The sequence below is a fragment of the Telmatherina bonti genome (genome assembly GCF_933228915.1).
Source record: "Telmatherina bonti genome assembly, chromosome: 18".
Taxonomy (NCBI): Eukaryota; Metazoa; Chordata; class Actinopteri; order Atheriniformes; family Telmatherinidae; genus Telmatherina; species Telmatherina bonti.
Genome location: NC_136616.1, coordinates 15,465,265 through 15,476,766, shown reverse-complemented (window position 1 = coordinate 15,476,766; position 11,502 = coordinate 15,465,265). Strand labels below are relative to the sequence as shown.

At 39.0% G+C, this 11,502-nt stretch overlaps 1 protein-coding gene across 3 annotated transcripts; it reads left to right on the top strand.

The window, feature by feature from the left end:
* Positions 1-469: 469 nt before the first annotated feature.
* hnrnpc (heterogeneous nuclear ribonucleoprotein C) lies at positions 470-11,264 on the top strand. 3 transcript variants are annotated; one of them, XM_079258017.1, is made up of 9 exons: positions 470-598; positions 4,947-4,997; positions 5,567-5,838; positions 7,856-7,928; positions 8,048-8,095; positions 8,258-8,427; positions 9,606-9,719; positions 10,071-10,222; positions 10,603-11,264. In XM_079258017.1, exons 2-9 carry the CDS (start codon positions 4,993-4,995, stop codon positions 10,696-10,698), a joined length of 930 nt encoding a protein of 309 aa, XP_079114143.1. In that variant the 5' UTR covers positions 470-598; positions 4,947-4,992; the 3' UTR covers positions 10,699-11,264. The 3 variants fall into 3 exon arrangements, with proteins under 3 accessions (XP_079114143.1, XP_079114142.1, XP_079114144.1); XM_079258016.1 differs by having other exon boundaries at positions 480-598; positions 4,950-4,997; XM_079258018.1 differs by having other exon boundaries at positions 493-530.
* The last annotated feature ends 238 nt before the right edge of the window (positions 11,265-11,502 follow it).

Below are 11,502 nucleotides of genomic sequence, written 5' to 3'. Positions count from 1 at the left end.
ATTCAATTTCAGCTTCTTTTACAGGCAGCTGTTTTTTCCTTCTTTAATGAAAGGGTATGAATAAATATGAGCACGACTGTATATAGGTATTGTTTTAGATCAGGAATAACATGAGTAGAAAGTGGGTCTATAGCAGAGACTTTAAATTTTTGTCCTTTATTTGCCACGTCTGTTACTTTTCTTTTATTATATTTATTTATTTGTTTATTTATTGCCAGAGTTAAAGCGAAAATATGCTCGTCACTTTGATGTACCGCTATTTAAAATCAGTGCTCAGGATTATATAGAGGTCCATGAATGTCGTCATCCGTCAGAGCAAAACTGGCAACTAAACCGACCAATCACCGAAAGGATTCTGCGACCGGGACCGTTCCAGTTACCCAATCAGAAACTGGAATACAGCAGTGGGCGTGACTGTCCTGTAGTGCGTGTGTGTGTGGTTTTTGTGACCCGACGCCATTTCGTGTCTGCTGGTTTCAAGGTGATTCACAGCAAGCTGCAGAGCCTCAAGCGGATCTTTATCCTCTCAAGTAAAAAAAAAAACAAAACAAAACAAAAAGAGCGTTCATTTGTTCTCATTTTTAGTGTTAAACTCCTGGTGAGTATTTTTCAATGAGAGATTTTTTTCTCCCTTTTTCTTTTTTCTGACTGTGAAGCATCGCGGGGACATTTTTGTTTTTATTTTTAAGGCATTTTTCCTGGCTGGTATTCCCGAGACTGTGTTGGCTGGCTGTTGTGGCGTACATTTTGTCATGCAATACAAACTGCGCATTAACTAGGTGTTTTTATTGTTTGTTTTGTTTTTGTTATTTTTAATAGCTTCCACAGCTTTTTTTCTTTTTCTTTTTCTTTTTTTTTTTTTTTGCCTTTTGTTTTTCAAGTAAGACATTTAAAAAGAATTTTTCAGGCTTGCTGTGTGGCCGTGTTGCTTTATCTGCATGTTGGGTTTTTTCCATGTAGATAATTATTAAAGATTGTTCCCGGATTTTCTTGACAGTTTTTAAAATTGGAGGCCAGTTTTCTGGAAATGTTTCTATATTTTGCTTTTTATACTCGTGTTTCCCCTCCACATTAAACTTGGTTTACAGTTCTTGACAATGATTCCTAAAAGGCTTACGTATATATTTGTGTCTTTATCGGTGTCCATGTGTAAGACAGCAAATCTTTCAGGATGGGATTTTTCAGCCTTTTATTTTTATTTCCAGCACCAACATTTTGAATTCTTGTGCAGTCATGGAAAGGGATTTTTATTTTTAGAGGCTCCTTTATAATTTGCACGATTTTTGGTAATTTTTTTTTTTTTATCTAATTTAGTTCTTAAGCTTATTTGCAGACTAATAAAGCTGCTGTCATAGCAGCTGGATGTTCACAGCTGAAGGAGGTGCTGCAGTGAGCTCTGACAGGGCTCAGACTTGTATCTAGTCCACATCCTGTTTCCAGTGATGCTTTTGTATCTTCACCTTCATTCATCCTTAATATGTCCTCTGGAAGCATCCCAAAGCAGGAATCCCTCTGGTCTCCATGGGTTCTGCAGCTGACCTTTTATTCAGACCTGTTCAAGGTGGGGAGGGGGGTGGAGGTAGAGGACTAAGGTGCCATTTCCTTCAGATTAGTCATGCTGTGATGATGCAGCCTGTCTGATATCACTTTTGTTGGATAGTTGTGGGAATCTTACCACGTAAAAAGCATGTAATTGTTTTGCGTATTGGTTTAGTTGCATATTTGGACACTTGTTGATGCTGAACAGCATCATCCACTGAGAATACCACAATACTAGCAGTGCTGTGTCCATCTTTTCACTCTCCTAGGAGCTACTGGTGTGATTTAAAATGGTTAAATTATATCTGTAGCAGTAGCAGTGTAAAATTAGCCAGTTATTCATTCATTGCATATTAAAAATACAGAAAGGAGGGGGTTTTTTTGGGTTTTTTTTTTATTTATTTATTTTTTTTTATCCAGATAATAAATTCCACTTAAATAATAATAATCGATATTCCATTAAAACTTTTTAAGTATATTCTGGTCTTTTTTTTTTTTTGCATTTTCTTTCTTTAATTTTTGCTTTGTTTAAAACTAATGTTCAGATATTCATTTAAATTACTATTTATTCTTTTTTTCTTTGTATAAAGTAATTTCTTCTTCCAGTAACTTTTTTTTTTTGTTTATTTGATTAATTTATTTTTTATTTATTTGTTTGTTTTGTTTTTCCCCATGGGTTGCCAAATATTATATTTTAATAAGTCTATTATCCTTCTAAACACCTACTCTGAAGACAATCAATTTCAATTTTTGATTTGTCTAAAATGTTCTTCCAGCAATCAATTATGTTTATTTTTCTAGAAAGTCATCAACAAATAGACATCAACATGTAGTTGGAGAATAGCTTTTGTTAAAAAGAAATTACATGCAGGTAAAATATCTAAAATTATATGATGGCAGAATACCGGCACACAGTGGTAAATGACTTAAATAAAGAAATAAATGTAAAGATGGTGAACAGGTGAATGACAATGTTTCTGGATTTTTCTCCTTCAGCTCTTCTGCTGCTTGTTAAAATAAACGTTTTTGTATCATGTCCAGTGTTTTTTCTTTTTTCTTTTTTCTAATCTTACTTTTTTTTGTTTCCTTCTGTTTAGTTTTTGACGGCACTTTTTTCACCAGCGACAAATCGTAAGTTGGTCTCAACTTTTTTTTTTTTTACCCTTTTTTTTTTTCCACCTCAGCCTCTGCATCATTTTTAATATTCCACTTTTCACTCCTGTGATGTAGCCCATTTCTTCCCCTTTTTGGATTTCAAGTAGCATGTAGTGTTTTTTTTTGTTATTTGTTTTAGATATTTTTTTTCTTTTTTCAGCAGTGAAACTAGAAAATCAGTTGCTTAAATTTTCTTTTTAAATGTTCACTTTTATGGATTCTAAACTTCTGAGTCATTTCCAGTTCATGACGATCGGATTGATCATTAATCATTAAGGAAGTCTTTTTCAGCGGCGCCATTAAGGACCAGCAAAGGCTAAATGAGACCAGTTTTGGTTTTTGATCTTGCTTTTGGTGATTTTGCATGTTATTGGAGTTCAATCTGACACTTTACTTGTAAACACAACATCATTTCTCTCTTTTTTTTCTTTTTTTTTTTGCCCATTCCTCTTGATGAAAATACTAGTTACAAACCCCAACAGCTGTGACCTTTTTGCCCTTTTAAACAGCATGAAGTGCCATTAATTACTAACGTATTAATGAATTAACAATGACATTTCCACTCTTGCTAATTGCAATGAATTATTTTCCTTTGCCACAAACAATCTGATTTTCCTCCAGAAAAGTCAAACTCAAGATGATAGTTTAATTTTTAATTCTTGTTTTTTGATTCTGTATTAAAAGAAAACTACAAACACAGCTGCAGATGTGACACATCTGTCCTGCTGCAAAGCTGATCGTCCTCTTTTTTTTTTTCTTCTCTTGTCTGCCATCAAGCATTCGTCCTGGGAACTGCAGTTGCAGTGCGTTTCACAGTTTAAGCACCAACATGTTACTGATATGAGAGACACGTGGAGTCATATTCAGCCTACTTATCAGCAAAAACTACAAGAAGCCCCACATAAGGAGACCTGGCAGTGAGGAGATTAACATTGAAGATAATGAGGCCTCAGTAGGAAAACATTCTTCAGTTCAAGCTACAGCAAAGTGGTCAAAATGTTGAATTTGGGTAAAAAATCTTAGTAGGCACAATAACTTACAGCAGAACATGGATGTAAAATTGCCACTTTATATTATGCAGCATGTAAAAATCCTCCCAAACACACAAACAAACTGGAAAATCAGCAATGACTGAACATAAATGAGTTATTTTCCTTCCTCTTCAACTCCTCACAGTCCAACCAGTTGCCTGAATGAATAAGGTTTGCAGGGAGCCGTGTGGTTGTCCTCCCTGCCCCCCCTTTTTTGCTGGCGTGGACAGACTTTCAGCTCACCAAGTTATACCTCCATCCTTGCCAAAATCATGTAGATGAGAGCAGAGCATTAGGCTTTGGCCAGACAGCCTGCTGCAAACCATGTAATCCCCTGCTAAGTGCTGCTGGCCGGAGAGGCAGAGGCTGCAGTCAAGCCCAGCTGGCTTCGGCGCTGCATTTTGGCAGGTGATAAATGGCTTTGCAGCAGCTCGAGTGGTTGATGCGAAGATGAGCAACTCACAGGGTTGGATGGGACAAAACAGTTTGCCATCATAAGGGAAGCAGCGACAAATACATCCAAGCAATCGCAGCCATAATTACAAGCTTCCTCCCACTGCATTGTTACATAACTTTGCAGTCTTTCCAACTCCAGAAGCTGTCTGCCCCCTCCTGTTACCTTACAAAGACAGCGTCTGCACCGCTAATAATGTAGCATGCATTAGTGTCTGCTAACAGTGGCTGCCTGAATAGTTGGTGTGTTTTTCCAAATGCTACATTTTAGAAGCAAAGTCTCAGAAAATTAGGATTAATTAACATAAAAAAGAAATGAGGTTATACTTTGTAAGTGAAAGAAGAAAAAGAAAGGGGTCAAGGATGCTAGCTCGTAAGTTTTTTTTTTTTTTTTTTTGCTTGATTCTGCCTATAGTCTGCATTTACATTAAAGTAGAATGTAGTGTGCCAAGAAAAACCAGCAATTATCCTGAAAACTTTTTTTTTTTTTTTAACCACATAACAAGCCAGATGTTAAAGACCTTTGTAGTGAAGCAACATAAATGCTTACAAGTGAATTTGTTTATGTTGTAACAACCATTTATCCCACAGGTGTCTCTGTTTTAAACCCATCAGCTTTTTATCCTTCCCTTGAACCTTTGCCTTGCTTCTTGTCTTGGATTTGACAACAAACAAGACATCAAAAAGCTTTTTGAAGGTGTAGTAGATGTCTACCCACATCCCCTGACGCCGCCTCTCATAGTTTCTCGACGATTCTCTTCTCTCCAGCAGACAGGCAGGCAGGCTGACCTCCACCGACCCGAGTACAGACACAATGGAGTGAGTGTTGGCTGCTTCGTGACCCGATCAAACTTGTCTGTTCTGCTGTCCAGTGTCTCTCGTTAGAAGCCCTTGTCCCCCGCTTCATGGTGGATGAAAGTTTAAACAGTACATACACAAAAGATATTTGCGTGGACTTGATGCCAGAATTTCTTGTGCGTATCGGCTGTTTAAATGGCATTAATGGATACATGATGGGTACATATGATGATGATGAATCATTTAATCAGTTCACAAAACTCCAAATGAATTTGAACGTTTCAGTTCTTCCATAGAAAAATAGCTGAGTCCTGCATTTTGCAGGATATTTCTTTCTGTTGCTGATTATCTACAATAAGGCTGTTTCTTCATTTAAATTTACTGTTCAAAAGAAAATCCGCACATCTGCATTTTGTTACAATTTCTTCCACCTTGTGTACTTCAAGGCACGGTGAAAAAAGCCATAAGGTTGAATGGAAGAGCAACACTAATACGACTTCCTGTTCCCATAATATTAAGAACCCTCTTTTAGATCTTCGTCCATTCCTCGCTTGCCCTTTGCCGTCACCTTTCTATCTTGCCTTTCTCAGTTGGTCTCCGACCTCCACCTCCAGCCTCATGGCCAGCAGCAACGTGACTAACAAGACCGATCCTCGCTCCCTCAACTCCCGCGTCTTCATTGGCAACCTCAACACCCTGCTAGTCACCAAGGCCGACGTGGAGGCCATCTTCTCCAAGTATGGCAAGATAGTTGGTTGCTCTGTCCACAAGGGCTACGCCTTCGTCCAGTACTCCAACGAGAGGAATGCCCGCGCTGCAGTGGCTGGGGAAGATGGGCGCATGATTGTGGGACAGGTGTTAGGTGAGGTGGGGTAAACCCTGAGCTCTGTTTCATTTCCACAGCCAGCTGTACCCTTTACCTGGCAGGTGGGATAAGAAGCTGGAGAGTGACCGCTACGTAGTAGCATCACATCTTAGCAGTACACCTTGAATTATTGCAAAAATGAACAAGAAAAAGAGTGAGAACAGTAATGTCAGAAATACTGTAGTTTATATTCTGTATTCTTTCAGGTCAGTGCTGACCAAAGTGCTTCACAGAACAAAAAAAAAAAAACAGATTAAATGATCACAAATTAGATAAAAAAAACAATAGAACAATCAAACCTAGGATGAAATAACAATAAAAACCTACTAATAAAATAACAATGAAATGAAAGAAAAGTGCGGATAAAAGTAATAAATGTATAAAACAATGGAAGAGCCATGGTGTAACCCAAAACTGTCAGCTCGAATTGAAGACCAAAGACAAAAGATATGTTTTCAGTCTGGACAGATAGAGGAAGACTGTTCCAAAGTCTGGTTGCAGTCACAGAAAAAAATTTTCCTCCCTGGTCTTCAGCCTGGCTTTGGCAACAGCCAACAGGAGCTGAACGCTGACCTCATGCCTCTGGGAGGAGTATAGGGCTGCAACAGATTGCTTAGATAAGGTGGTCCCATAGAGTTTGAACACATAAAACAATCAATAAAACCTGGGTCTGGGGCTTTAAACAACAAGAGGTCCACAGTATATTTAAACATGGCATTGCTTCTGCATTGTTTTTATTACAGGACATGATTCTTTTGACCAATCAGATTAAAGTGGGTCAAGTTCAACTCTTGGTATTGGTATGATTAGGACCTCACCTTAAACTTTAAGAAAGAGTAGGATGGGTCAGATCAGATATTCTGGCACCCTTTCAAGGTTTTGCTTGTTGAAATGTGAAAAAAATGCATCCCGGCCCGCCCATGGCTGGATTATCCAATGGGGCTAATGGACACGGGCCCAGGGGCCCTCACCCATTGGGGGCCCATGTGGGACCCACGTAGGGTATACATCAGCAGTCTGGACATGAAACAGATAGTTACACCACGGTGTCTAGTGTGCTGCTATTGGTACCACTAGCTGAGAGATGTTAGAAAAGTCATTTTACAGTGTATCATTCACACTTTTTTACAATGTTATATTGTGGAACGGGGCCCCTGGAACACTCTGGACCCAGGGGCCTCTGCACTTTTAATCCGGCCCTTGGCCTGCCCCATACCACACGCCCCCCCCCCCCCCCCCCCCCCCCCCTTGGTTTAAAACAGTTTTCAACAGATTTCATCCCATACAGCTGGTTCCCTCTGCTGCCCTCTTGTGGTAGAAATTAAGCTCTAAAAACATGTCACATAATATGAAGCTAAATGAATCCTTTGGATCAGTCGCCTGGCATGCTAGGCTGGAGCGCTCTATATATTTGAAACATACTCAGTCTGGAAATCCTCCCCTTCACAGAGATTCGCATTGGTCTGAAACAAGCCGGCCACTTTGATTGGTTGATCTGAGGAGACTCTTGCCTCTTGGATTGCATCACCACGTATTCTTCAAAACATTTTAAGATGGTGCACAGACGTAGCGGGAGTTCGTATCTTCTACGATTTCTTCGATTAGGTTAAAAAAGCAACACCAAGTTGCCAATAACGCCACGTAGCCTCAAGCTTTTACAGCAAAAACGACACAGTTCATCAATGTTTTCTGTACTGCACACCGTGTTTCTTTTCTTCTGTTGTGTTCGCTCTACTGAACACTTCCGGACGTTGGAGGCTGCTGCTTTACTAACGTCACATCCACCATTTTTCTGATTGGTTTACTCCACACTTGTTTATCCCGCCCTAGAAATCCATTGATGCGAGTGAGTTCCCAGACTCTAAGCTGGTAGAGCAAGAGAGTCTGGTTTGCCAGGCTATTGGATCACATACAAATACCTTCTGGGTTGTAAAATATTACACTCAAAGTAGTTTATAAAGTAAGGTCTACCTTCTTCTAGCCCTCATCCCTTCATTTCTTTTTCCTCCCTCAGACATCAACCTGGCAGGTGAGCCGAAGCCTCACAGGTCAAAGACGGCGAAGCGATCAGCAGGAGACATGTACAGGTGTGTGTGTCCATGCTGCTCAAATTCACAAAGTCAGAGTTTCCGTGAATAATCATTCAGGCATGTTATAGAAGAAAAGAGCGACTTAATGTTTCTGTGCTGTTCTCTCGATCCCACAGCTCATCTTTTGATTTGGACTATGACTTCCAGAGAGATTACTATGACCGGTGGGCAGTGGCTTCTTCTTATATGGGTTGATTGCCAAAATTTTAAGCTGTGCAACTAAATGATTCTTTGTTTCAACAATTAAAAACTGCTGTTTGAATCTCTTGGTGTCAAATGATTACATTTAGTGACATCATTCATTGCTCTGCTGCTTTTTGTGTCAGAATGTACTCCTACCAGTCCCGGGTGCCTCCTCCCCCGGCGCCACTATCCCGCGCTGTCATCCCTTCGAAGCGTCCCAGAGTCAGCCTGAGCGGAGGCGGGAGCCGACGAAGCAAGGCTACCTTCTCCTCTTCCTCTTCCTCTAAGATCAGCCAGAGGACGTCACGCACGAGTAGGTACCATCCAGAGTTAACGCAGCTCTTAGACCAATGGAAAAAGGTGTGCAAACCTTTTAGCTCCACAAGTCAACTTTAGATGAATACCCATGATTTTAATTTGTTTTTAATTTGTTTTTCAACACAAACCAATTTTTTGAACTTGTTTATTTTTCGTTTCCTCATGTGCATCGATTATTTGGGCTGTCACCAGCTTTTAATGAAAATTTCCAGAAAGTAGTCCTAGTAGAAATATATTACCTTTAGTACTAAATTTTCTTGCTAGATTGTATTTTACGGTCAGCGTGAAACCAGGTAGACCCAATGCTTCCCTCTTTTCTCCTCAACTGACATTTTCTTTGTCACAGAGGCTGTAAAACGAATCCCATTTATCTGCCTTTTAATGCTCAGTAATTGGAGCAATGCTCTTTTCATATGTTCCTGCAAGCAAACATCTGCTCACCACAGCTTAACTCATTATTCTGGAATTTTTTTAATGAAATGTGTCAGGTTTGTTTAAGTGTTTGTTTTTTGTTTTTTGTTTTTTTTGCAAACCTTTGACAAAGTTTTATATGAAACGGGAGTGAAGTACGTTGACTCCTATCGGTGTTTTGCTGCTCAATGAAGTTGTGTGCAAATTTTTCCCCCACTTGTCCGTTCAGTGATCAGCTGTCTGTGAGGTAGTTGGCCGTAATTTCCTAATTTAATTCTGAACCAAGGGCACAAGGCTCCAAAAACACCTTTGGGAAGTGCTAATCAGATGATAAGGGAGCCTTTTCAGGACTCCAAGTCCTTTATCAAGGTTAAAAATATTCATAGTTTGTCTTTTTTTCTCTCACGTTAATCATAAAAAAATTCCCCAGTCTGAACAAATTGCTTAAAATCTGAGACCTCTGGGAAAGTTGTGATAGCCAGACCTCTTTGCTTGAACTTTTCCACGTTAAATCCCTTTTATTTTCTCTAAAAAATGATACATATCCATAATGCTTAAATGATTTCTGGACCAACTCAATGTGTTGGTTTCCTTATGTAGGCTATTATAAATTGGCTTTCATTATGTTTTTTTTCCTGTCTATAAAGCGTCTTGAGATGGGATTGCCGTGATTTGACGCTATATAAATAAAGTTGAATTGAATTGAATTGAATGGACAGTTTACCAACAAAACCTGGAAGTGGTCTACTGTTTGTCTTGCAGTGAGGACGGATGATCTGCAGACCATCAAGAGAGAGCTCACACAGATTAAAGACAAGGTGGACTACCTGCTGGACAGCCTGGTGCGCATGGAGAAGGACTACAGCAAGAAGTCAGGTGGGTCCTCTTGAGAAGAAAAATGCTAATTAAAAGCTAAAAATGACATTTAAAAAGTAATAAATTAGCTTAAAACAACAGAGGCTTTTCTCTACAAGAGCTAATAATAACTATTAAACCCTTCAACAGCCCAAAACCTTCAATGTTATATCAAATTGTTTTACATACTGTTTCATGTAATGCAACAACACAACGCACTAAAATCATAACATTTCCAAGACTTAAATTTCATTTAAAAATGAAACGTGATTATTTATTTTGGGGCAATCCGCGCGGCTGCAGATTATCAGCAGCAACACGCATCTGCTCATCCGTGACTCTGTTTTTATCCCATTTCCCCGTCATCTTCAGAGATGAAGAGCTCCAAACCGGAGCCCGGTGAAGTGTCCCCTCTCCACTCGTCTACGTCCAGCAAGAAAGAGGACAGCCTGAAGAGGGACAGAGAGAGCCAGGAGCTGAACGACTCTGAGGAGGATGGAGATCTGCTGGAGGACGAAGATGAGGTGAAAGGAACTGGGACCAATGCCGTCTTCTTTTGCAAACATTTATCTTTAATGTTTTCTTATTGCATGAAATAGTTTTTTTTTTTTAATTTATTGTTTTTATATTTCTTTCCATTTTTTAGATTTGTCAGCTCTATATTTATAAACTTTTTTATTCATTTTTTAAAGCAATCATTCTACAACAATGTATTTTTTTATTTAGATTATTTTGCAAAATATTTATCAAATTAAAATTGTGTTTATTCTTCATCTATCTTGTTTAGTTTTTTTCCCTCTAGCTACATCCTCATAATATGTCCAAATGCAATATACACAAATGTAACCTTTGTATAGTTAATGTGCTGAAGTTGTACTTAGTTTCCACTTTTCTGTCCATGCAGATGAAAAGCAGAAGAAGAGAGGAGGATGAGGAGGACGAAGGTGAACACGAGGAAGGGGAGGATGATGGCGAGAGTGCCAATGAGGACGAGTCCTGAACACATGGCAGATTCCACAGATGTACACAAAACCAGTTGTGTGTGAAAGTTTCTCTAAACTAAAACGGTACCCAGTGGTCGTGTGCTCATTTTGGCTGAAGTGACTGGACATTTGTAAACAGTGTGTTGCTGGTTTTGCTCCCTCCTCCCATTTTTTAAGAAAATCCCCATTAAAATCACTTGCTGCTGCAATTGTTTGTCACATTCAGACAAATCGCATCCATTGTATGTTTATCTGATGACAATGCGGACATATAAATAAAAAAAATAAAATAAAATAAAAAACTCATCTAGTACTGGTTTTCCTAAAACAAAACTGGAATAAAGATGTGAGTAAGTCCAGTCACTTGAGTCCAAAAACCTGTTTGATCCAGCTGCTGCAGAGCTGCCTCCTGACCAGCAGGTGGCAGTATATCTCCACAAGATTACAAGGATCTGTTTGTGCTGCTGTTCAGACAATCTCCTTCCTCCTGCTTGTTAGATAACATGAGCATGCACAAAATCTCAGGCAGTTCTTCCCGAAAATTGCTTAACGGCAGAAAAATGTCTTCAATTTGTGTAACGCAGTCAGCTTCCATGTTTTGTCTCGTTTCTTTTGATGAATTCTGTCTGGACAGCTCTGATGGAAGTCAATAAACATGTTTTTCATGCTGGAGCATTTATAGACTTTTCATTCAGTACAAATGCACACATTATCTTATTATCTTTCATTATGCAGGAGCTAAACTGATGACTTTAGAGGGTTATGCAACAGAATGAGAAAATTATTTAAACACTTTAAAAAATGTACATCCTCTTTTAATT

What these genes read in the sequence shown, in the direction of transcription:
- hnrnpc (XM_079258017.1), top strand. An exon ending in CCAGAGGACGTCACGCACGA is followed by an intron (nt 8,428 to 9,605) that starts GTAGGTACCATC and finishes TTTGTCTTGCAG; the next exon opens with TGAGGACGGATGATCTGCAG. An exon ending in TGCTGGAGGACGAAGATGAG is followed by an intron (nt 10,223 to 10,602) that starts GTGAAAGGAACT and finishes CTGTCCATGCAG; the next exon opens with ATGAAAAGCAGAAGAAGAGA.